General features: G+C 47.1%; 1 protein-coding gene across 1 annotated transcript in view; it reads left to right on the top strand.

Annotated features, from left to right (window-relative positions):
• The window catches only part of PIGL (phosphatidylinositol glycan anchor biosynthesis class L), a 77,649-nt gene extending 56,219 nt beyond the window's left edge, over positions 1-21,430 (top strand). The window contains exons 3-7 of the mRNA XM_021694742.1: positions 6,828-6,918; positions 12,874-12,941; positions 15,354-15,385; positions 16,870-17,003; positions 21,304-21,430. Coding sequence (XP_021550417.1) covers positions 6,828-6,918; positions 12,874-12,941; positions 15,354-15,385; positions 16,870-17,003; positions 21,304-21,402 — 424 coding nt within the window. The 3' untranslated portion in view covers positions 21,403-21,430. The remainder of the gene's footprint in view (positions 1-6,827; positions 6,919-12,873; positions 12,942-15,353; positions 15,386-16,869; positions 17,004-21,303) is intronic.
• The last annotated feature ends 1,371 nt before the right edge of the window (positions 21,431-22,801 follow it).

Here is a 22,801-nt window from a genome sequence, read left to right as displayed (position 1 = left end):
CTTCTCCCTCTGACCCTCCTCCCTCTCATGCTCTCTGTCTCTCATCCTCTGTCTCTCAAATAAATAAATTTTAAAAATCTTAAAAAAAAAAAAAAAAGAATGTCACCCCTCCAACCTCCCTTCAGCATAGTTGCAATTCCTTTGCACTCCCGCGGCCTCTTCTTGCCTCCCAGCAGCCCCCCTCCAGCTTGGCCTCAGGACAGGAGACCTCCCAGAATGGCCCATTGGGGGCGATATTTGCAGCCTGAGGCCTCCTGGGACAGCATGGGCCCCAGGTAATCTTCCAGGCTCTTCCTGGGTCTCAGCGCGAGCCACTGAACTTGAATGACCTTTGCTCAGTTTGCATGACAAAGGAAGTAATTGAGTTTAGAAATGTGCCGGAGGTGGCGGGGGGGGGGGGGGGGGGGGGGGGGAGGGGCGGGCTGATCCTTCCAGCTCCCGGCCCCATACCAGCCGCAAGACCAAATAAGGGTGTGTGAAGCACCTCCGTCTGTGTTCAAGTTCAGAGTGCAGTGTGCAAAAGTGGGGCTCGGTTTTCAGAGAGATAAGCTATTACCCAACCCTGGTGGAGTTCCAGCAGCAGGGACTCTGGGTAGCAAGGCTGGGTCTTGCGGGGGAGGGAAGACCTGGGCCCTCGGGTTTTCCCAGCCTGGAGCCAGGAGGGAAGGCTGAGGCTCTCCTTGCCAGAGCCTTCTGACTGCAGGAACTGACAGCCCACAGATTCTCAGAGCCTTTCCATGACTCTCTTGACATGGCTGTAAGGAGTGCCAGCCAGGGTGAGTCATTAGAATGTGTAGGAAAGGTCAGAGTTTGAGGCTATTCGGCCAGGAGGAAAACAAACATTATTTTTCTGAACCCGCACAGGCTGAGAGGCCTAGCTTGTTTACTGAACACTGAAGTCTAGGGCAGGGCTAAGTTTGTGGCATTTTCCAGCGGTCATAACGCTGTGTTTGCTAAACACACTCCAAGGAAGGGGTTGTGAGGCCGAAAGATTGGCAAAAGACTGGCTTTCTCTATTGCGTGTGATAGCATCCCAAACACAGATCTCGTTCTCCTCCGGGGCCTTCTGAGCCCCACAGAGGCTCTTCATCTCCATGGGGTGCTTCATGTGCTCCAGCAACCCTTGACAGATGGCCGTGCCCTGAGCAAGCTACCCAGGCCGGCTTCCTGCCCTCCTGCCCTGCTCTGCCCTCGCCTTCCCCCTGCAAATCCCTTGTCATCCCACAGCAGCCCAAACCTCACCCCCACTAGGCTCAGCCCTAAAGTACTGGAGAGTTAGCACCTATGGAGATAAATACTTCTGCCTTTTTCCTCCTGGACGGACAGTGCTAAGATGCTTTTCATACAACTTTTCAGACAGCCCTGCGGGAACCCACGGCCAAGGTCCATACGTAAGGCCATCCTCGTGTTGGCTGTCCCACTGTCTCTGCCTCCCTCCGTCTGTCACTCACTCCTACTCCCGGGGATCACACAATCCCCAGTCAAGTCCCTGCTTAGGCCTTCCTCCTAGGCTCTGCTTCCTGGGGACCTAGGCTGGATATCTGGAGACCCGAACACTTTCAGAGCCCTTTATATAGAGTTCCTCACCGATACATTGTATTTTCAAAACTCAGTTCCTCTAAATACATTTCTTTTCCTCTTTCATAGGAGTCTCATTCTTTCAGGCTGAGAAGTCAGAAGCAAAATTAAAGTTTAATAACTTGAGGGTTGTTGGTTTTTTTTTTTTTTTTTTCTGTTTCGCATTAACATTCCTTACCTTGGGTGTATCTACGCTTTCTCTGCTTTTGCTTTGAACCTGCCCCAAAACTCTGTGTTATCTTTAGCATTTTTCATGAGCCACACTTCAGGAAGTTGGAGAAACTGCTCCCTGGTGGCAGAACCACAGAACTGCAGACTCTTTCCCCCATAATTGCAGTGAAAGAGATCTTTTAGGCTTCTTCAATGATTTCCTTGGAAGAATATCTAGAAAGATAAGGTCAAAGGGCATAGGTAATCACGTGTGGCCAAACTGCCTTCTCACTGAGATGCAGCAACTGAAACTCTAGCCAACAGGGTTGAACAGGATAGAACAGCGTCCCGGTACGGGAACTGCTGTCCTGCACCCAGACGTCCTGCTTTCGTTTCACATTTCTTGGATTCTTTCTTTTTTTTGGTTTTCTTAAAGATTGTATTTATTTATTTGACAGAGAGAGAGAGAGAGACAGCAAGAGAGGGAACACAAGCAGGGGGAGTGGGAGAGGGAGAAGCAGGCTTCCCAACGAGCAGGGAGCCCAACGGGTCTCCATCCCAGGACTCTGAGATCACGACCTGAGCCGAAGGCAAAAGCTTAACGACTGAGCCACCCAGGCACCCCTCTTGGATTCTTTCTGAAAAATCAGAAGAATATATGTTGGCAGCTTACATGTCTGGCTTTCAAAGTGCCTGTTTTCTTCCAACAATCAGACCTTTTTCATGTTTTATGCAGTCCTCAGACTTCTCTATGAACAACCCTGAAAGTTCCATCTTTATTCCCAGATCCCCATTGCTGGCTTCTTAGTGGGGAAGCACCACCTGACTGGTGTGAGATGTAGATGGAAAGAGTGGTCCCTAAATTAGAAAGTCTAGGGACCAAGATGCGACTTGAGGGCCAGTTCGGTTCCTCAGCTTTACCACTTCTGAGCTGAGAGGGCTCGACAGACTGCAGTTCTCCCGAAGGGGGAGAGAGGCACCCCAACGAAGGGCAATCCTGGTTTTCCTCCTCATCCGTTCCTCAGAGTTGTCATCTTGGCTGTCCTTGGGCGAACCCTGGCCAGAAACTTGGTGTCAGTTCACCATATCCCTCTGTTTCTGCCAGAGTTACTCAGCTTCACGTCTCAGCAAACTTCCCCAAGCGCGCCAGCCTCTGAGAGATTTCCAGACTCATTAAGTTCTCAGGAGAAACCCCAAAGGATTTTGCTAATAATTAAAGGAAGTTCCTGGGAGTTCTAAGCACCATAACTTTATTACCATTCCTGGTGGAGCTGGACAGGTCTGGATTTGGGGGAAGTAAAAAGCAGCAAAGGAGCTGCTATTTAGAACAGCTGTGTTTTGGGCGCCTGGGTGGCTCCATCAGTTAAATATCTGCCTTCCGCTCAGGTCATGAGTCCTGCATCAGGCAAGAGCCTGCTTCTCCTTCTGCCGGCTGCTCTCTAGCTCTCTCTCTGACAAATAAATAAGTAGAATCTTCGGGAAAAAAAAAATATATAGAATACCTGTGTTTTGCCAAGCAATCTGTCACAGGTTCACATTTGCGACAGTTAGGGAGAGCAATCCCCAGCGTAAAGATTGACTCTTGTTTGAGGCTTGACTTCTGTTTTCATATTGGCCTTGAATTACATAACCGGATTTTCAAGGTGAAAGTCTTGATGATAGATGTATTCTGTGACATTCCCGGTCAGCCAGTCCCCTGAGCACTTATATATCTGCATGTGGAACTCGATGGTTCTCTCCTGACCCACTCTTTCCAACTGTAAAAGGAAGTAAATGAACCCAACTTTTAGGGGCGTCACAGGGATAAGAAAGTAGATATAAAAGCACCTGAGATTTTTAGGAAGAATGGAGTTCTTGCTATGAGTTATAGTTATGAGTCTTTCCTTTCTGCCTATAAAATGCACAGATCTCGGGCGCCTGGGTGGCTCAGATGGTTAAGCGTCTGCCTTCGGCTCAGGTCATGATCCCAGGGTCCTGGGATCGAGTCCCGCATCGGGCTCCCTGCTCAGCAGGGAGCCTGCTTCTCCCTCTGCCTCTCTCTGTCTGTCTCTTGTGAATAAATAAAAAAATCTTTAAAAAAAAAAAAAATGCACAGATCTCTCCCTCTCCTTTTTAAAAACACTCCGCTGGGGCTCCTGGCTGACTCAGTCAGTGGAGCATGAGACTCTTGATTTCAGGGTCATGAGTTCAAGCGCCATGTTGGCTGTAAAGATTACTTAAAAACAAAACAAAACACTCCCTTAACACTGGACTTCTTGTGAGTTAACACACTTTCCACGTACTCTTCATAGCAGGTTCTTTTTTTTTTTTTTTTTTAAAGATTTTTTATTTATGTACTTGACAGACAGAGACACAGGGAGAGAGGGAACACAAGCAGGGGGAGTGGGAGAGGGAGAAGCAGACTCTCCGCTGAGCAGGGAGCCTGATGCGGGGCTCGATCCCAGGACCCTGGGATCATGACCTGAGCTGAAGGCAGACGCTTAACGACTGAGCCACCCAGGCGCCCCCATAGCAGGTTCTTAAGAGAGAGAAATCTATTCATGTTCACTTCACCTTTGACTCAGAAATTACATTTCTATAATTTTATCCGAAGGGAATATTGAGAGATGCATACAAAAAGGTATGTATGGGGGCACCTGGCTGGCTCAGTCGGTAGAGCCTGAGACTCTTAATCCCACAATAATAACAGACGGGACAAAGAAAAATGGAGCAAAGGTCGTTCACCAACTGTCTCTTCAAGGAAGGGTCTAACGGCTGACTTACTTCTGTTTACATTCTGCCAGCGTGTTTATCTAAGGGAATTGTTCATCTATCAGAGAAGAAAGGAACTGCGAATGTTATTACTTGGACTCAAGACTTGAGTTGATGAGGGTTGAATTTTGGGCAAAGAACAACTCGGATAGTTGGTCTGAAAGAGTCATTTTTCCATCTGTTTGAAGGTTCCCAGGGTCCAATTTTATATGTCCCTGTCTGGAGGGGAGGTGATCCTACAGGGATGCCTTGCTCCTATACACAATTCATACATTTTTTGGTGCCTAATCTGTTTTATAAAGTTGCTGTCTTCCAAACCTCTCACTCGTGTGTTCCAACCCCCAAGGCTGGTATCGCCGCCTTTGGCTCAGCCAAACAGAGGCTACTTCTGTCAACCAGTTCCTTGCCCATGGCCGAAGCTCATTTACTTATTGTTTACTTAAATAAATTGTTCTTTGATTTGGATTGTACCCAGTTCCACATGAGAAATAGAAGAGCGAGACACAGGTCTCTTCTCATATTTTGACATTAGGTCAGGGAGACACACAAAACAATAGAAAATAAGAGAAATGCTGTATCTAATCAGATGCTAAGAGGGCTGGTCCAGGCCACAGTTGATAGAAAAGTTCAGTACGGGGGCGCCTGGGTGGCTCAGACGGTTAGGTGTCTGCCTTCGGCTCAGATCATGATCCCAGGGTTCTGGGATCGAGTCCCACATCGGGCTCCCTGCTAGGCGGGGAGCCTGCTTCTCCCTCTGCCTCTGCCTCTCTCTCTCTCTCTCTGACTTTCATGAGTAAATAAATAAAACATTAAAAAAAAAAAAAAGAAAAGTTCAGTACGATTCCTAAATGTAAGGAAGGTTGATAGTAAAGAATTTGGCTTTGCCCAAAGAGAGATCTGGCTTTTGCCCTTGGCTTCTGCGAAGTAATCTGTGTCAAACCTAAGAGCAGTATCTTTGGGGTTTTCGGGCCAGGGCTTTGGGCCATACAGGGTCAGCCCACCTGGAGGCTGAGGTCAACCACATGGACAGTCAATCAATCATGCCTAAGCAATGGAGCCCCAGTAAAAACTCTGCGCACCAAAGCTGCAGTGAGTTTCCTCAGTTGGTTGGCAGTACTCCCTGCATGTTGTCACACGTCACTGCTGGCAGAATAACACGTCCTGACTCCCCAGGGAGAGGACAATAGACCGTTCACATTCAGAACCCTCTCAGACTCTGCCCTATGCATCTCTTCCTTTGGCTGATTTAATCTGTATCCTTTCCCTGTAAAAAACTATAACTGTAGGGACGCCTGGGTGGCTCAGCTGGTTAAGCATCTGCCTTTGGCTCAGGTCATGATCCCAAGGTCCTGGGATCAAGCCCTGCGTCGAGCCCCCTGCTCAGCGGGAGCCTGCTTCTCCCTCTGCCCCTCACCCTGCTCGTGCTCTCTCTCTCTCTCATTCTCTGTCAAATAAATAAATAAAGTCTTTTTAAAAGAGAGAGAGAGAGAGGTGGGTATCTATTTTTAAGACTATGAATAGGGGCGCCTGGCTGGCTCAGTCAGTGGAGCGTGCAACTCTTGATCTCGGGGTCATGGGTTTGAGCCCCACTTTGGGGGTCAGAGATTACATTTTAAAAATTCAATAAATAAACAAATAAAAAGACTATCAATAATATCCTCAAATTGAGGTCAAATTGAGGCTTTGGCCCCATATTAGGTGCTGCCATAGATCAATGCACAAAAAAGAGACGTAAGAGGTCTAGATAGGTCTAAGGCGTGGCCAAGTGGAGACACAGATAAGGTGCAGATCTCTGCTCCTGAGACCAGCCCCACTGTGCTGCAGCCCCGTTGGAGGGAGGATGTTGCTGGCTCCCTAGGGCTAGAACATCTTGACTCTGCAGTCAGAAAGCCCGAGTTCAAATCCACCTCCAACAGCCTTGCAAGCAGGCTACCTAACATCGTCTGTAGAGGCTCCTTCACCAAATGTTCGTGAGGTTAAATGAAGCAACACAGCTTTGTACTTTTTATTAAATCGCTATTGCTATTATTCTTGTAAAGATACATATCATCCTGCGGTGTGTCCACATTTGTTCCTAACCCATACGTCTCCCCAGCTTCAGATCAAAGCCTTGTCTCTTTGGTGTCAGTCTCCTCCCCTCAGCAGCGAGCACAAAGCCCCAGAAGTGTGTTGTGTGGAGGTGTGCACTGGTTTCTAGTTGTGTCACGTTTCTAAGTCTTACCTCTTTAACTGCAATCTGGACCTAAAGGGTGCCCCCCACCCCATACAATTCCTATCATGGGTCTGACACACACCAGAGCTTAGGGAGAAGTTCACACCTGATTAGAAAAGGTGTTTCTTCCTTCCAGGGACTTCCCAGATGACCCAGATGTGCAGTGGGACACAGAGCGTGTGGCTAGCATCCTTCTCCAGCACGTAGATGCAAATGGCATCAACCTGGTAAGCGCACACCCTCCCTGAATGCAAAGCTGGGGATCCCGGTCACACCTTTACCTGTGGCTGCCCTCCCCTAGACTCTCTTTTAAACCTACAGAGTGGGGTGCCTGGGTGGCTCAGTCGGTTAAGCGTCTGCCTTCGGCTCAGGTCATGATCCCAGAGTCCTGGGATCGAGTCCCACGTCGGGCTCCCTACTAGGCAGGGAGCCTGCTTCTCCCTCTCCTTCTGCCCCTCCACCCAACTCATGCTCTCTGTCACTCACTCACTCTCAAATAAATAAATAAAATCTTTTAAAAAATAAAAATAAAAAAGGGACGCCTGGGTGGTTCAACTGGTTAAGCATCCACCTTTGGCTCAGGTCATGATCCCAGGGTCCTGGGTTTGAGTCCCACATTGGGCTCCTTGCTCAATGGGGAGCCTGCTTCTCCCCCTCCCTCTGCTGCTTCCCTTGCTTGTGTGCACTCTCTCTCCCTCTCTGATAGATAGATACATACATAGGTAGATAGATAGGTAGATAGATAGATAGATAGATAGATAGATAGATAGATAGATAAAATTTAAAAATAAACCCACAGAGGACCAAACACACCTTTTGTGAGACTGTGTAACCAAACTGTCAGGCTCAGGTGGAGGCAGGGGTTTTTTTCCAAACTGTCCTCTTTAACCATCCCCAACCCCAGCCTCTGTCCTGCCATCTAAAAACTCAGGGCCCCAGGAGCCCGAACTATACTCGTATTTATACAGAACTTCACCTTTTACCAAGCATTTTCATATTTAGGGGACCATTTCAACTTTAAGAGGCAGATGTTACTATAATTTTCATTTGACATTGAGGAAACTCGGGTTTCCAGAAGCTGAGAAGCTTGCCCGAGGTCAGCAAGCGGTGAAGCTAGGATTTTAAGCCTCAATTTCTCACTCCAGAAAACACAAGGATATATTCACATGCACTGCTGGGAGAACATTTTAGTCACAGATAGAGCAATGGCGGAGATTCATATTTACTCGCAGAGGTGAGCCAGGGTGGGAGCCCCCATCTCAGCTCTACTGGGACCCTCTGGACCGGGCCTTGCCAGTGCTCAATATTAAGGCAGCTGAGAAGGCTTACTGTCCACCTCTAAAATGATAATAATACTCCTTCATGGGTTAATGCCTAAAATTCTACCACTTAAAGCCCTAAGCTTTTGGTTTATGTTTTGATGAGTTCTGCTGGCACAGAAACAGTGCTAAATTCGCTGAGTGAAATGATTTATTAGACCTTTTTTTTTTTAAAGATTTTATTATTTTTTTTTTAAGTAACCTCTACAGCCAACGTGGAGCTTGAAATTACATCTCTGAGATCAAGAGTCACATGCTTACCGACTGAGCCAGCCCGGTTGCCCCTATTAGACCTTTCCTAAGAGCAGATTTTCGGTGACATATTGGTCAGACTGTTTTGTTTTGTTTTGTTTTGTTTTTCAGCATATTTCATGTAGCTGTTTCCTTCCTTTCTTTTCTTTTCTTTTCTTTTTTTTTTTTTTTTGGTGTTCACATATTTTTATTTGTTTATTTATTTTTAAAGATTTTATTTATTTCACAGAGAGAGACAGCGGGAGAGGGAACACAAGCAGGGAGAGTGGGAGAGGGAGAAGCAGGCTCCCTGCTGAGCGGGGAGCCAGATGAAGGGGCTCAAGCCCCCAGGACCTTGGGATCGTGACCTGAGCCGAAGGCAGACACTTAACCAACTGAGCCACCCAGGCGCCCCTATTTTTATTTAATTATGTTTACTGAAGACCGTCTTGTTTTCTCATGACAGAAACACAACTGAAACTTAGCCCACACAGGCCAAAAGGGACACCTAAGGGTGTCCCTCGGATTCACATAAAGGTGGAGATGCAGGTGGGCCCCGCTCCTGGTGGGGCTCTTCTCCATCTTGCTCTGGGCTCTGGCTTCATTCTTTTTCCTGACTGGAAAAAATGGCCACCAACAGCTTGCAGCCTCATACCTCCTGGCTTTACCTTCCAAGAGGATCTGAGTGTGAAAGCCGGAGGGAAGGGTCCATGGGCTTTGGAGTCAAAGGCCCAGCCCTGCTGACTGGGTTTGCCTGCTTCTCTTGTCCATCCCACCCCAGCCCACACAGGCAGAACTCATCAGGGCTCCACAGCCCAGATGGGGAGACAGCTGGTCTCGGGGGCCAGTGAAATGCCCTTTCCCACAATCCCACAGGCTCTGCCGGGTCAGGGGCGAGGGCTGAGTAGTAGGCAGGGAAGAAGTCACCCGGTGGCAGGATCCGAGGGCCCAGGTGCCCCCTCCAGACCGGAAGTATTGGCTGCGCAATGAGAGAAGACCAACAGGGAAGCAGAGACGGAAGGGAGGAGCACCGAGCTAAGACATGGGGAGATAGATTCTCACCTGGGCTGTGCTGGGATGATACCAAAAGCTCTCCTCTGCCCCAGCTGAAATCTGGCTCTGTAGTCGTTAGCACCGTGCGATGGAAGGAAACAGGATGCTCTCTGGTCCCAGCCCCGCCATGTTTGCTGAGCTGCCAGGACATGGCTTTGAAAAGCATTATGATGCTGCCCTCTACAGAAAGCAGCCTAGGGGTTTGGTTGTGTCTTTCGGTGGCAAGCAGGCTAGGTCCAGGGCCTGACCCCTATCTCGACTTTTCATTCAGCAAATATTTATTGAGCACCTGCTATGTGATATTCACTACTTGCTGTGAGCTGGTGATATAGCCCTGAACCAAACACAGAGTCCTTGCTCCCTTAGGGCACCATGACATTAGGGCCCCCATCATTGTTTGCTGTGGGGGACGGTCCTATAATTTCATATTTAAAAGCCTTGTACAATGCTTAGCAGCATCCAGGGCATCTCCCCACTGACAGCCCCCCTCTCTACCCAGTGGCAACACCCCTCAGTCATCCCAACAAATCTATCTCCAGACATGGCCAGATGTCCCTGGGGCAACATTGCCTCCAGTTGAGAACCACCATCTTAGAAAAACCAGAGCAGGCCCACCCATTACCTCCTGGGGTCTGGGTAAGATTTCATTTGAACAAGGATTTCCACAACTTTGGGGCATGGCGGAGCGGGGGGCAGGGGGGAGGTGGCTGGAGTTCTATAAAGAGCTACAGGGGTCACTGTTGTCACGTACAAATCTGCAAAAATCCGGGGAGCTGGATACAATTCCGCTCAGCCCTCCTTGCGACGGAAAGAAAGAGGGAGCCTCTAGGAAGATGCAGGATGAGGAAGAAATGGAGACCTAGGAGAATTTCAAAAGCAATTGAACAAAACTCCACCGGGCCCCAAATCCCCCCTAACCTAGGAAATCCTCTCCAGCACACCCAGGGTAATGATTAGCGCTGCTGTCATGCTCTCCTAATGAGAGCAGGCTTGGAGTTGAGATGCGCTAGCCCTTCCTGTTGTAGGTACACATTCATAAGCATTTCCCCATGGCGTCTTGTGTCTTCACCTCAACCCGGTGAGGAAAGCAGAGCAGGTATTACTTTGCTGATCTCGCAAATGAGACGACCCACACATTGAACCTTGAAATAACTTCTAGCGGTCAAGTTCTGTGACTTGCCCAACGGCTGGGGTTAAGTAGGGTCTGAGATAAGAGTAGACTTGAGTCAACACTGTGTTGCATGGAACATTGGGATCAGAACAGGGTACTTGAGTGCACGGTTTTTACGTTTTGTTTTGGTTTGGGTTTTTTTTTTAAGTAGGCTCCATGCCCAACGTGGGGCTTGAACTCACGACCCTGAAATTAAGAGTCACATGCTCTACCGACTGAGCCAGCCAGGAGCCCCATGGTTTACGTTTTTTGGTAGACTGTATTCCTTTTTTTTTTTTTTAAAGATTTTTATTTATTTATTTGACAGAGAGAGACACAGCGAGAGAGGGAACACAAGCAGGGGGAGTAGGAGAGGGAGAAGCAGGCTTCTCGCTAAGCAGGGAGCCCCATGCGGGGCTCGATCCCAGGACCCCGGGATCATGACCTGAGCCGAAGGCAGACACTTAACAACTGAGCCACCCAGGCGCCCCGGTAGACTGTATTCTTTTTTTTTTTTTTTTTTTAAAGATTTTATTTATTTATTTGAGAGAGAGAGAATGAGAGAGAGCAAGCACATGAGAGGGGGGAGGGTCAGAGGGAGAAGCAGACTCCCTGCCGAGCAGGGAGCCCGATGCGGGACTCGATCCAGGGACTCCAGGATCATGACCTGAGCCGAAGGCAGTCGCTTAACCAACTGAGCCACCCAGGCGCCCGGTAGACTGTATTCTTTAGAGCAGTTTTAGGTTCATAGCAAAGTTGAGCAGAAAGTACACAGAAACTCCCTGTCCCCCATAATTTTTTACAGTCGATAAACCAACACTGACACATCATCACCCCCGAGTCCATAGTTTACATGAGGGTCCACTTTTGGTGCTGTTCATTCTATGGGCTTTGACAAATGTATAATGACGCATGTCCATGATTTGCTTTTTTTAAGCCTTTAACTCTTTTTGTTTGTTTGTTTTGTTAATTTTCCATTAGGGAGAATTTCAAGCCTGCAACTGTAGAGAGAAGTTTAATGAACTTCCATATTCTTATCACTCGGCTCCTGTAATTATTAACTCACAGTCAATATTAGTTTCATTTAAACAGCTGTTCATCTCCCCCACCTCCTGTATTATTTCGAAGCAAATCTTTGGCATCATATTTCATATTTAAATATTCTAGCATGCATTTCTAGTCGACAACAAGTCCTTTATTAACATAACTATAATGCCATTGTCACACCAAAACATTCACAATTCCTTAATATCGGTGTTTTATATTTCCATTAGTCTCGTGTCATAAATATGTTTTTATTTTGTGCTTATTTTTAGGTGCTTATCCATTGACAGGACTTTAAATTTTCTTCTAATCTACAGCCCCCACCCCCCCACCCTGTGCCCAATAGAGGTTTGCTGCTCTCACTGTAAGAGAGAGTTCTCTATACGTGAAGTCAGCATTTTATGATTTAGAATAGAAAGACCAATAGGGAAGCCCTTCTCAGCCTATACCAATCCCAGTCCTGGTCCCTTTAGTCCATGCGGCACGGCCACCCACTTTCCTTGGGGACAGCTTGCCTCTTTCCATTACCCCTAACCAACCACTCCTGTTCCTTTTTCTGAGTTCCTGTTCTCTTTGTTATACCTCTTTTATTATTTAAGCTAACAGGATTATTATTCAAACTTATTTGGTCTTTTTCTTAATCCATCTGTGCAGAAATGAAATGTTGGAACCTAGACTAAGCTTATCATTTTTTTTTTTTAAGATTTTTTATTTATTTAACAGAGCGAGACATAGCGAGAGCAGGAACACAAGCAGGGGGAGTGGGAGAGGGAGAAGCAGGCTTCCCGCAGAGCAGGAAGCCCGATGTGGGACTCGATCCCAGGACCCTGGGATCATGACCTGAGCCAAAGCAGACGCTTAACGACTGAGCCACCCAGGCGCCCTAGACTAAGCTTATCATTAATAAGTAGATAATACAGAGGCAGTCCGTGAGTAAATAGACTTCTGTGATTTTAACCCCAGGGCATGGTGGACATTGCCTCTCAAAGTCTTTGTGCCCTCAGTACAGCACAAGGAAAAGAGGCCAAATAAATCAGGCAGCATCTACAAGAACAGAGTTCACACCACAGCCAGCCAGGAAAATGAAGTGTGCTAATAAATGGCCAGGCGGATAGGAAACAAAGATACCCTAAACCCAGGTTTCTATCATGGCGGAATTCCACTGTGCTTCACGGGGCCCCGAACAAGAGTAAACAGTAAAACCCACACAAACAGTCTCCACACACCTGGCCAACTCAATGGTTATATCCCACTGATACACTCAGAAGTGAGTTCAGGTGTACGCAGAATTGGAAACGTTTCTGGCCAGGGGAACGGGGACGGCTACTTTGAAATTGAGGCAGAGAAAGCATTCAGTCATGAGTGACCACCCTGTTTCTCTTCAGGTGGTGACTTTTGATGCAGGGGGAGTCAGTGGTCACTGCAATCACGTTGCTCTGTATGCGGCCGTGAGGTAGGACCCTCTGCGTGTTGGAGGGGGGAGAGGGTCTGTTCGTTTGCTCAGGGTGGGGGTTTCTAAAGCACTTCCCCCCTCACTGTCTGAGCCTCGTGGAACTGACCACTGAGGTACAGGGAGCCAGTGTTGGCCACATTGCTCACTACATGTCACCAGGCCCTCCATGTGAGAAATCCCTCCTCAGTCGTCTTAATATTACTGTTTTGTCTCCTCAACTCCTGAGGGCTTCTTCCACATGGAAAAATGGGGTAACATTTTATTTCTCTCTTTGCTTTGGCCACAGAGAGCTTTTGGGCCAAATTCGCAACCCCATGTAGCACATGTGGGAGATTTGAAGGACTGAGTTCTGGTGAATCAGTGTGCCTCTTGGCTTCATCTTCTTTTTCCTCCTTTTTAAAAAAGATTTTATTTATGTATTTGTCAGAGAGAGAAAGAGAGAGAGAGAGAGCACAAGCAGGGGGAACGGCAGGCAGGAGAAGCAGGCTCCCTGCTGAGCATGGAGCCCAACACAGGACTTGACCCAAGGACCCTGGGATCATGACCTGAGCCGAAGGCAGACACTTAACCAACTGAGCCACCCAGGCATCCCTTTCCTCCTTTTATTCTAATTTCTTTTGTTATCTTCCATTGTACATTTTGTACACTATATCAAACTTTCTTTGGAGAAGGAAGATATACATATGTAATAGGATAACTTTTGTTCTTCATAGCCACCCTATTTTACCGATAGGCATCTGTATTTTCTGGTAAAAAACACAAAAAAAATGCTCCTCAAATATACTGAGGGACTTACTCAGGATCATACAAATATATACCATGTTTCCCGCCCTCTAGAGAAGCACTTCTTCTGGGCGCCATGAGTGAAGGAGTGGTGGACCTGGCCTAGGGGAAGGGAAGGGGCAACCTGAAGTAAAGGACTTGCTTTCTGACTTTCTTCTAAACATGCCCAACATTCTCAGACTAGAGCAGTGAAATATATAAAGTTGGAAATGATCTCACCTATCATTAAGTCCGACCACCTCATTTAACTGAGGAAGTGAAGTGGTTTTCCCAGTACTGCTGGGCTGAACAATGGCGGAAGTAGAACTGGAATCCATTTCATATGAATATGTTGTCTGTGTGTTGGTGGTGGGGTTGGACCACTTATCCCATCTTTCCCCATCTCTGCGCTTCCAAACAAAAGCAGGCAAGAGATTTAGAGTTCTTTGTTGGATTGGCCTCACCTTCCTTTAAGGCAGGGAGTACAGAATGGCCTTCACTGTGAGAAGGTGGGAGCAGGGGAGGTCAAAAAGAAAGAACTATCAGGGAAGAAATATCAATTAATATTTTAAAATAGTCTCCTAGGGGTGCCTGGGTGGCTCAGTCGTTAAGTGTCTGCCTTCAGCTCAGGTCATGATCCCAGAGTCCTGGGATCGGGCCCCGCATCAGGCTCCCGGCTCCTCGGGAAGCCTGCCTCTCCCTCCCCCACTCCCCCTGCTTGTGTTCCCTCTCTCGCTGTGTCTCTCTCTGTCAAATAAATAAATAAAATCTTTAAAAAAATAAATAAAAATGAAATAAATAAATAAAAAATAAAATAGTCTCCTGTCACACTCATATTACAATTTCAAAAGAGAGAAACTCTGAAGAGTCCATCATAGTTACCTTCATCTCTAATGGGCAAAGCTTGGACCAGCTACTTCATAACTATTGGTTATCCCCCAGATTGGCTGACCTTGGGGAAGGTGCCCACACTTGTCCCTTCAGCTATAGCCAGAGGTATGGAATCCCAGAAACCTATATGGTGATTGATGCAAAAGAAACTACCTAGAAACCTACAGAGGGATCATAGGGTGTGGCAGTCCTTACTACTGTTGGGGAGGAAGAAATTTTCCTCTGTCCAAGGTTCTTCTAGCTAGACTAAGAATTAAATTTCCAGGAGAGATTAACAGCAGAAAATCAAATTTAATTTTGTCCTACAAAATCCATACAAACATTAACCCATAGAAACATGAAATTCCAAAGATTGTCAGGCAACATGAGGCTTATATGGCATCCTGAGCTCAGGAGCGGGACGGGAGTCTGGCGTACAAGGAGAGGAGTACCATTAGCAGGAAGGTGAGAGATGTTTGGAAAACAAAGGTGGCCCTGTTATGCAGATAAGTTTCTTCGGTAAAAAGGAATCTCTATGACTAGTTCTCTTCCTGGTACAGGCCCCCTTTCCAATGTAAGTTTAGGTGGCCGGGGGCAGGGGGGTGTAAAGTGGTTTTCCTGAACTTGCTGGGTTTTGATTGCTTTTAACTCAAGGTAATCTACATGCCATTGTGGCCCATCTTGGAGAGGCCTGCCCTTGACCCCTATACTCTGAAGGCTCTTCCTGTTATCTGCAAAGGAATTCTTGCTCCCTCTCACTCCTGTCCTTTCCTCCTCCAGGACCCTGCACTCAGAAGGGAAATTACCTAAAGGTAAGTTGTCTGTTTTGCAAAAGTCTGCAAATTACTATCCCTCTAAGAAACTTATTGGGTGAAATTTGTAAATATATGGAGAACTGCCCTAGGTCAAGCCTCCCTAGGTGGGGCTGGGAAGGCTGGGCCACACTCTTCCTGACTCAGCTCACTGTGTCTGTCCTTGTGGGTCCTCAGGCCCTAATACCAGGTTGTATCCATTGGGAAGTGCCCTGTCAGCCAGGCAGCCTCTGGGTGTGAGGGGAGGCCAGATGTGTTAGGAACACAGAACCAATAGGAGATACATATTTAAAAGAGACTTATAAACTTGGCTCATACAAGTACAGAAGATGAGAAGTCCCACAATCTGCCATCTGCAAAGTGGGGACCCAGGAAAGCTAGTGGTGTAAGTCAGTCTGGGTCCAAAGGCCTGAGAAGCAGGAGAGCCAGTGGTGTAAATCCCAGTCCAAGGACAGGAGATGACCAGCGTCTCAGCTCAAGAGTCAAGCAGAAAAGAACAAATTCTCCCTTCTTCCACCTAGTCTTCTATTCAGGCCCTCAATTGATTGGACCATGCCCACCCATACTGGGGAGGGCAATCTACTTTCCTGAGTTCACTGATTTAAATGCTAGTCGCATCCAAAAATACCCTCCCAGGCACACCCAGAAATAATCAGCCAAACATCTGGGTACCCTGTGACACAGTCAAGTTGACACATGAAATTAACCATGACACCAGGCCTTGCCCACTCATCTGTCTGGCTTTCTCCCTAGGTGAGTCTTTTTCACCTCCAGTGTTCTTTCAGTCTGTCCATCTAAACTCACACCCCAGCCCCTCATTACTTAACCAGGCTATAAACAGCTGATGGGTGCTTGATGGGTTAACCTGCTTGAGTTAGAAAGGTGTTTGACCCCCCCTTGGCCATTTACTGTGTGACACTGATGCTTAACCTCTCTAGGCCAGTTTCTGGTCTGTCAATGGGAATAACAGACATCCCTCAGGAGTGATATGAAGGTGAAGCAAATGAAAACACAGTGGAGTGTACTCTTCCTGAGTGGGCTGGTACCAACTCTGTGAGACAGGCTCCCACACCATCAACACCACTTTACAGATGAGAAAACTGAGTCTCAGAGAGCTGAAGTCTGTCAGGTCTCGAGCGTCAGAGCAGGAACTAGGTCTCTTGCCTCCCAATCCAGAAATTTCTGGTCTTCATCACCTTTCCCTTGCCCTTGAAGTAGCCAGTTTCCAACCTCTAGCAACCAACCTTGTCTTGCTAGGGCTCGCATAGAGGGCAGCCGGCCAGGTGTTCTGGGGTCCTTTCACTCTTCCTATCTGTGAGCATGATGGGCAAAGAGCACCTTTGGTGCTACTGAGTCATCTGGCAACTCCGTGGCCATGGTCTTGCCCTGCCCTGAGCCCTGAGGGAGGGGTAGGGTGCTCAGGGAAAATCTGCCTGGAAGCAACAAGACTCTTCACTCCTCCCGTCTCCGCTCCTCCCAACCAGGGTGTTCTGTGCTCACGCTTCAGTCAGTGAATGTGTTGCGCAAGTACATCTCCCTTCTGGACCTGCCCTTTTCTCTGCTTCATACCCGGGATGTCCTCTTCGTGCTCACCAGCAAAGAAGTGGCGCGGGCCAAGGTGAGTGAGGACTGTGAAATCCCAGACACCCTCCCTCCCATCTGTGTCCCTGGTTCCTCCTGACCCCTAAGCGAAGACCTTCCACAGTGGCTCAGCATCTGAGTGTTAGGACTATCCAGCTAGACCTTGGCAGTCATAGATTATCAAGGACTTTCTCCCTTTTTTCTGATTATAAACATAACACGTGCTTTTTTAAATGTAAAAATATATGCTCATTGTAGAACATCTAGAAATACTTTATGTAAAAGCATCAAGAAGAAAATAAAGATAATCAATAAAAACTACCCCGAATGCCACCACTCAGAGATAATCATGGTTAATATATATATATTTTTAATGGGATCCCACAGTGCCTACCATTTAAAACCTGTTCTAACAACATTATGACCATTTTCTTCTATGTCATTATGCATTAGAATTGTAATTGGTGCCTGCATTCCCCTGCATGGATGTACATAGAGGAACTCAGACCTGCCAGGAACCTCTATAAAGAGCCAAAAAGACCACCAGAGGCTCATTTGCCTATTGAAGAAATGTCAGGCCCAGTGAAGCCCTCATAGTGAAAACTCTTAGCTGTCAGTAGGGCAGGAGATTCCGAAAACTATGGAGTTAGGGAGCAGGCAATTAAGGAGAATTGCTCCAATCTGTCTCCAGGTGTGACCCCCAGTTGACTTAAGTCTACCAGGGAGAGAAGAGTAGCAATGAGTAAAACTAAGAGAACTCAGGATAATTATTATTATTATTATTACTATTTTGCTTAGCTTTATTTTCTGAACTGTCTGCAGTAAACATGTATACCCACTAAGAGGCACTTTGCTAGATGCTGAGAATGCAACACTGACCAGAAACATGAATTCTCCTTTGTTTTATTTGATAGTTCGTTAATTTCTGTTCTTTATTTTTGTCCTCTTACTTTATTCAGGTTTTACACCATTATTTTTTTTTTTAATTTCTTGGACTGACAAGGTCAGCTTTTTTTCCGTTTTCAATCATTTTTAAAAAATACACTTTAATACTATTAATTTCCCTTGAAGTATTCCTTTAGCTGCATCTGATGAGTTCTGATACATACTTCTGTCACTCAGTTAGAAGTAATCTATAGTTTCCATTGTGAGTTCCTCTTTAATACATGAGGCTTTTAAGGGTGTATTTTAGAGTTTACAAATGCGTATGTGTGCATATATAGGGTCAATCCTCATTATCCACAGGTTCCATATTTGCAAATGCGCCTACGTGCTAAAATTTACTTGTAACCCCAAAATTAATACGGTGCTTTTGCAGTCACTTGTGGACATTGTATTTGCAGGGCAGTGAAAAGTTTTAAGTTACCACCAATGCACACACCCAGGTCCCCAACTGCGGTTGAACAAGGTGACCCTCTGCCTTCTTGTTTCAGCTCTCATACTGCAAACAAGTATCCTCTCCACAGTATGGTGCCTCCCAATCCAGAGTCATCTGGCAACTCCATGACCATGGTCTTGGTGCCACATTGTTCTCATTTCTGTGCTTTTTGTTGTGATTTTACTGTTTAAAATGTCCTCTAAGTATGCCATTCAAGTGCTGTCTAGTGATTCTAAGGGCACGAAAGCTGTGATACCGCTTACAGAGAAAGCATGTGTGTTAGATAAGCTTCAGTCATGCATGAGTTATAGCCCTGGTGGCTGTGAATTCGGTGAATGAACTGATAACATAATATTAAATAAGGTGTCTTTAAACAGAAACACACATAAAACAAGGTTATGTACTGATCGGTTGATGAAAATGTTGTGACCAGAGGCTCTCAGGAACCAAAACCTTTATTTCCCCTAGGAACAATGATGTAGTATTGACTAATTCAGGTGTTTGCAGTAACTTTATAGAACGTAGCTACCAGAACAAGAGTCATCCTATAGCCTTTTTATTGTTGATTTAGAATTGGATTGCTTTCCGGTCATTACATGTGGCTTGTGGAATACTGGTTTTTAAAAACTTATTGAGAATTCCTTAGGGAATGACCTACTTTATAATCGGTTTTTGTAAATGTTAACATGTTTATCTAAAAAGAATGTGTGTACTCTATGGGTTGCATTTCAGATTCTAGATATAGCCAGCAGATTGAGCTTAGTACATATTTCAGTCACAACTTGTGTATTCTAACTACTTTTTAAACTTTTTGATCTATTACTTTATGATGCAAGTATGTTGAGGTCTCCTACCGTGAGTTTGCATTTGTCCATTTCTTTGTGTTTGCTTTATTTGTGTTGGGTGCACAAAAGATCAAGGTTGTTATATCTTCTTAGTAGACTATTCCTTTTATTATCCTATGTCTCTCATTATTAATGGTTTTGTCTTAAATTCTATTTTAATCTTAACATTGCTGTAAGAGCTTTCTTTGGACTTGGATCTGCTTGGCTCATCTTTTTTTTTTTTTTTTTAAGATTTTATTTATTTACTTGACAGAGAGAGACACAGCGAGAGAGGGAACACAAGCAGAGGGGGTGGGAGAGAGAGAAGCAGGCTTCCCACTGAGCAGGGAGCCTGACGTGGGGCTCGGTCTCAGGACCCTGGGATCATGACCTGAGCCGAAGGCACACGCTGAACGACTGAGCCACCCAGGCACCCCGGCTCATCTTTTTAAAATACCTTTGCTATTTTTTTTAAGTCGGCTCCACAGCCAATATGGGGCTTTTTAATACCTTTATTTTTAACCTTTTGTTGTCATTTTCATTTTTTTATTTTTTTAAGGATTTTATTTATTTTTATTTGAGAGAGAGAGCACGAGTGGGGGGAGGGACAGAGGGAGAGGGAGGAAACAGACTCCCCATCCCCACTGAGCAGGGAGCCCAATGCGGGACTCGATCCCAGGACACTGAGATCATGACTGAGCCGAAGGCAAACCCTTAACCGACTGAGCCACCCAGGCATCCTGATCCTGTGTTCAGAGATTTATGAGCAAGAATGTTCATTAGTATAATTTTTGATAGTCAAAAAAGGAACTAATATTCAGCAGATGAATGATACAGTACTGGATAACCCGCAAAATCATATCTTTGAAGAAAATGTAGTGGAAATGCTCCAAAGAGGGGGGAAGGGATAGAAACCATTTTGATATTTTGTATTCCCTTGGGAAAGTAATAGAAAAACAGTTTGTAAAAAACCAAATTGACGGTAAGTGCCTATTTTATTGAATGGGTGCTGAAAAGCCATTGAAACGTTAGGGGACGTAAAAATGAGGCCAGTTGGAGCAGGATGATGTGGGAAACTCATGTGACTTGGTAGCTGTTATAAATAGACAAGTCAAGTGTGTCTGGACTACAAAGTGCATCCCTTCTCTCAATGTTTTTCTACAGTAAACATTTTGGGGACGCCTGGGTGGCTCGGTGGATTGGGCGTCTGCCTTTGGCTTGTGTGGTGATCCCGGGGTCCTGGGATCGAGTCCCGCGTCAAGCTGCCTTGCTCAGCATGGAGCCTGCTTCTCCGTCTCCCTCCGCCGCTCCCCCTGCTTGTGTGCTCGCTCTCTCTGACAAATAAATGAATAAAATCTTAAAATAAAATAAAATGAGATCTTTACATAAAGGTCTTCAATGATAATAGCTCAGAGACGCAGTTTACTTTTGGTACTTAGAGAAAGTCCGGCAGGAACCATTTATAGATGTTACATCCAGTTACATCAGTCGCTCCGATCGATGGTTTAAAAACTGAACTGCGCTAGGTCTGGATAACAAGACAATAAACATCTTGGCAAGGGGAACCCCACACCCATGTGTACTCTTTGGTGTGAACGGGTCTCTAGGTCTTCTTTTTTCTTCTCCTCCTCTTCCTCTTCCTCCCAGCTTACCTAATTCAGAGCGCCTTGAGCGCAGTATTGTAGCTCGTAGCTCGCGTCCCATAAACCGGCCCCGCACGTTTTGCGCTGCCGAGTATTTACAGTTATGTGTCGTGTCGGGCATTCTGCCGCAAAGCCATAGAAAAGCGGGACGCAGATCTGCGCGACGGAGCGAAGCGAAGGGATTGGGAACATGGGCTCAGGGCCGTTCGCGCGGCTCTGGCTTCAGGCGCCAGCTGTGCGGGCTAAATCGACGTAGTGCCCCGAGACTGACCGCGTGTCGGGGTCGGCGTTAGCGTCCCATGATTCTGTCACCGGGCTGGGGGTCGGAGATGGGCCAGGGGAGGCAGGGATGGGAGGCCCATCCGCAGAGGTTCTGGCGTCACAGGGAGACGCGCGAGGAGGCTGCGGCATCTGTGCTCGCGGGAGGCGGAAGTTCAGGGAGGAAAGAAGGAGCGAAACGGCTCGGTGACCGGCCCTGTCTGCTTCTCCTAGAGAGCCATGTCCTGCCACCGAAGCCAGCTGCTCTGGTTCCGCCGCCTCTACGTGCTCTGCTCTCGGTACATGAGAATCAACTCCCTGCACTTCCTCTGAAGCCTGCACGAGTCTTCTGGGCCAAGGAACCCACAGGGAGAAGCAAAGGCCGGGAATCTGGGGCCCGGCCTTGAGCCGGCTGAGCAGCCTGAACCAAAGGAGAGCCCGGTGTGCGCGGGAGGCCTTCCTTCCAGAGCTCTGCGGCTCCGCGGCCGTGCAGGCCAGTGGCTTGTCCCAACGTCCGCTTCTTCCTCCGGGGAAAGACACCCCACAGCAGCCCAAACCAAACCAACCCCAGGACAATAACAGCTTCCCTGCCAGGTTCTCAAGGGCGGAAAAACGGGCTCCATAATGGCACAGTGTATGTCCGACACCTAGCACAGAGCCTGCTATGATTATAAATGCTCCTACAAGTGCTCTGAAATCACTCCACAGGTGCCACGATGCTGTATTTTTATGTTGTTTCCAAAGCTGGCTCACCACACACACACACACACACACACGCCCGCGCGCGCGCACGCACGAACGGTCTGTATACTGAATGAGTTCAACCATGATTCCTTTGATTCACACTGTGGCCTCTGTATCAGATTTGAATCCAGGGGAGGCTTCTCTATTTAACCTCACTAGGCGTTAAATTGACTGGGCTCCCGAAGTCCGACCACGATGCCCAGCATTTCCTACTGAGACTATTATGATGTGGGCCCTGCCCCCAAGGAGCTTACAATCAAATGTCTCAGCTCCCAGTCCTTTGAGGGAAGCAGGAAATAGGAAGGGAAATCTGGAAGTCTTGTGTGGGGGGTTTCTTGGTTTTGTTTTTGTTTTCTTTTAACACTCAAAAAACTGATGTCTTAAAATTGCGCTACAGACAAAAGCAGTCTGAGGGGTCTGGCTTGGAAGCTACTCCCGTGGTCCAGCTAACAGCCCAGGGAAGTGGCCTGAGGCAGGCAAGCTCAGTGGTCAAGGCACAGGCTTCGCATACTGGTATGAGGCCAGATTTACCAGCCACGTAGCCGCGGACCAGGTGTTTAAACTTTCTCTGACTCAATTTTCTCGTGCGCCAAATGGAGCATAGCCATGGTACCAACCTGAGAGGAGATGAAGCCTGGTGGGCGCCCAGTGAAGGGCCTGGCACGCAGTCAGGGCTCAGGAAGGATGAGCTGCTGGTGTTCTGAGATCTACGGAATACGCAGGCCTAATGCAGAGGGACTCTCAGAAGTTGAAGTCCCAACACAAAAGGGACCCTGGTATGTGTTGTCCAGGGAGTATCCTCTCCGCCCGCTGGAGGAAGGCCTGCATTGCTGTCTCTATAGCAACAGGTTATTTTTTTTAAAGATTTTATTTATTTATTCGACAGAGAGAGACACAGCGAGAGAGGGGACACAGCGGGGCAGAGGGAGAGGGAGAATCGGACTCCCCGCTGAGCAAGGAGCCCGCCGCGGGACTCTATAGCAACAGA

This window comes from Neomonachus schauinslandi, chromosome 15 (assembly GCF_002201575.2).
Source record: "Neomonachus schauinslandi chromosome 15, ASM220157v2, whole genome shotgun sequence".
NCBI classification, from domain to species: domain Eukaryota; kingdom Metazoa; phylum Chordata; class Mammalia; order Carnivora; family Phocidae; genus Neomonachus; species Neomonachus schauinslandi.
This window is presented reverse-complemented; position numbering and strand designations above follow the sequence as displayed.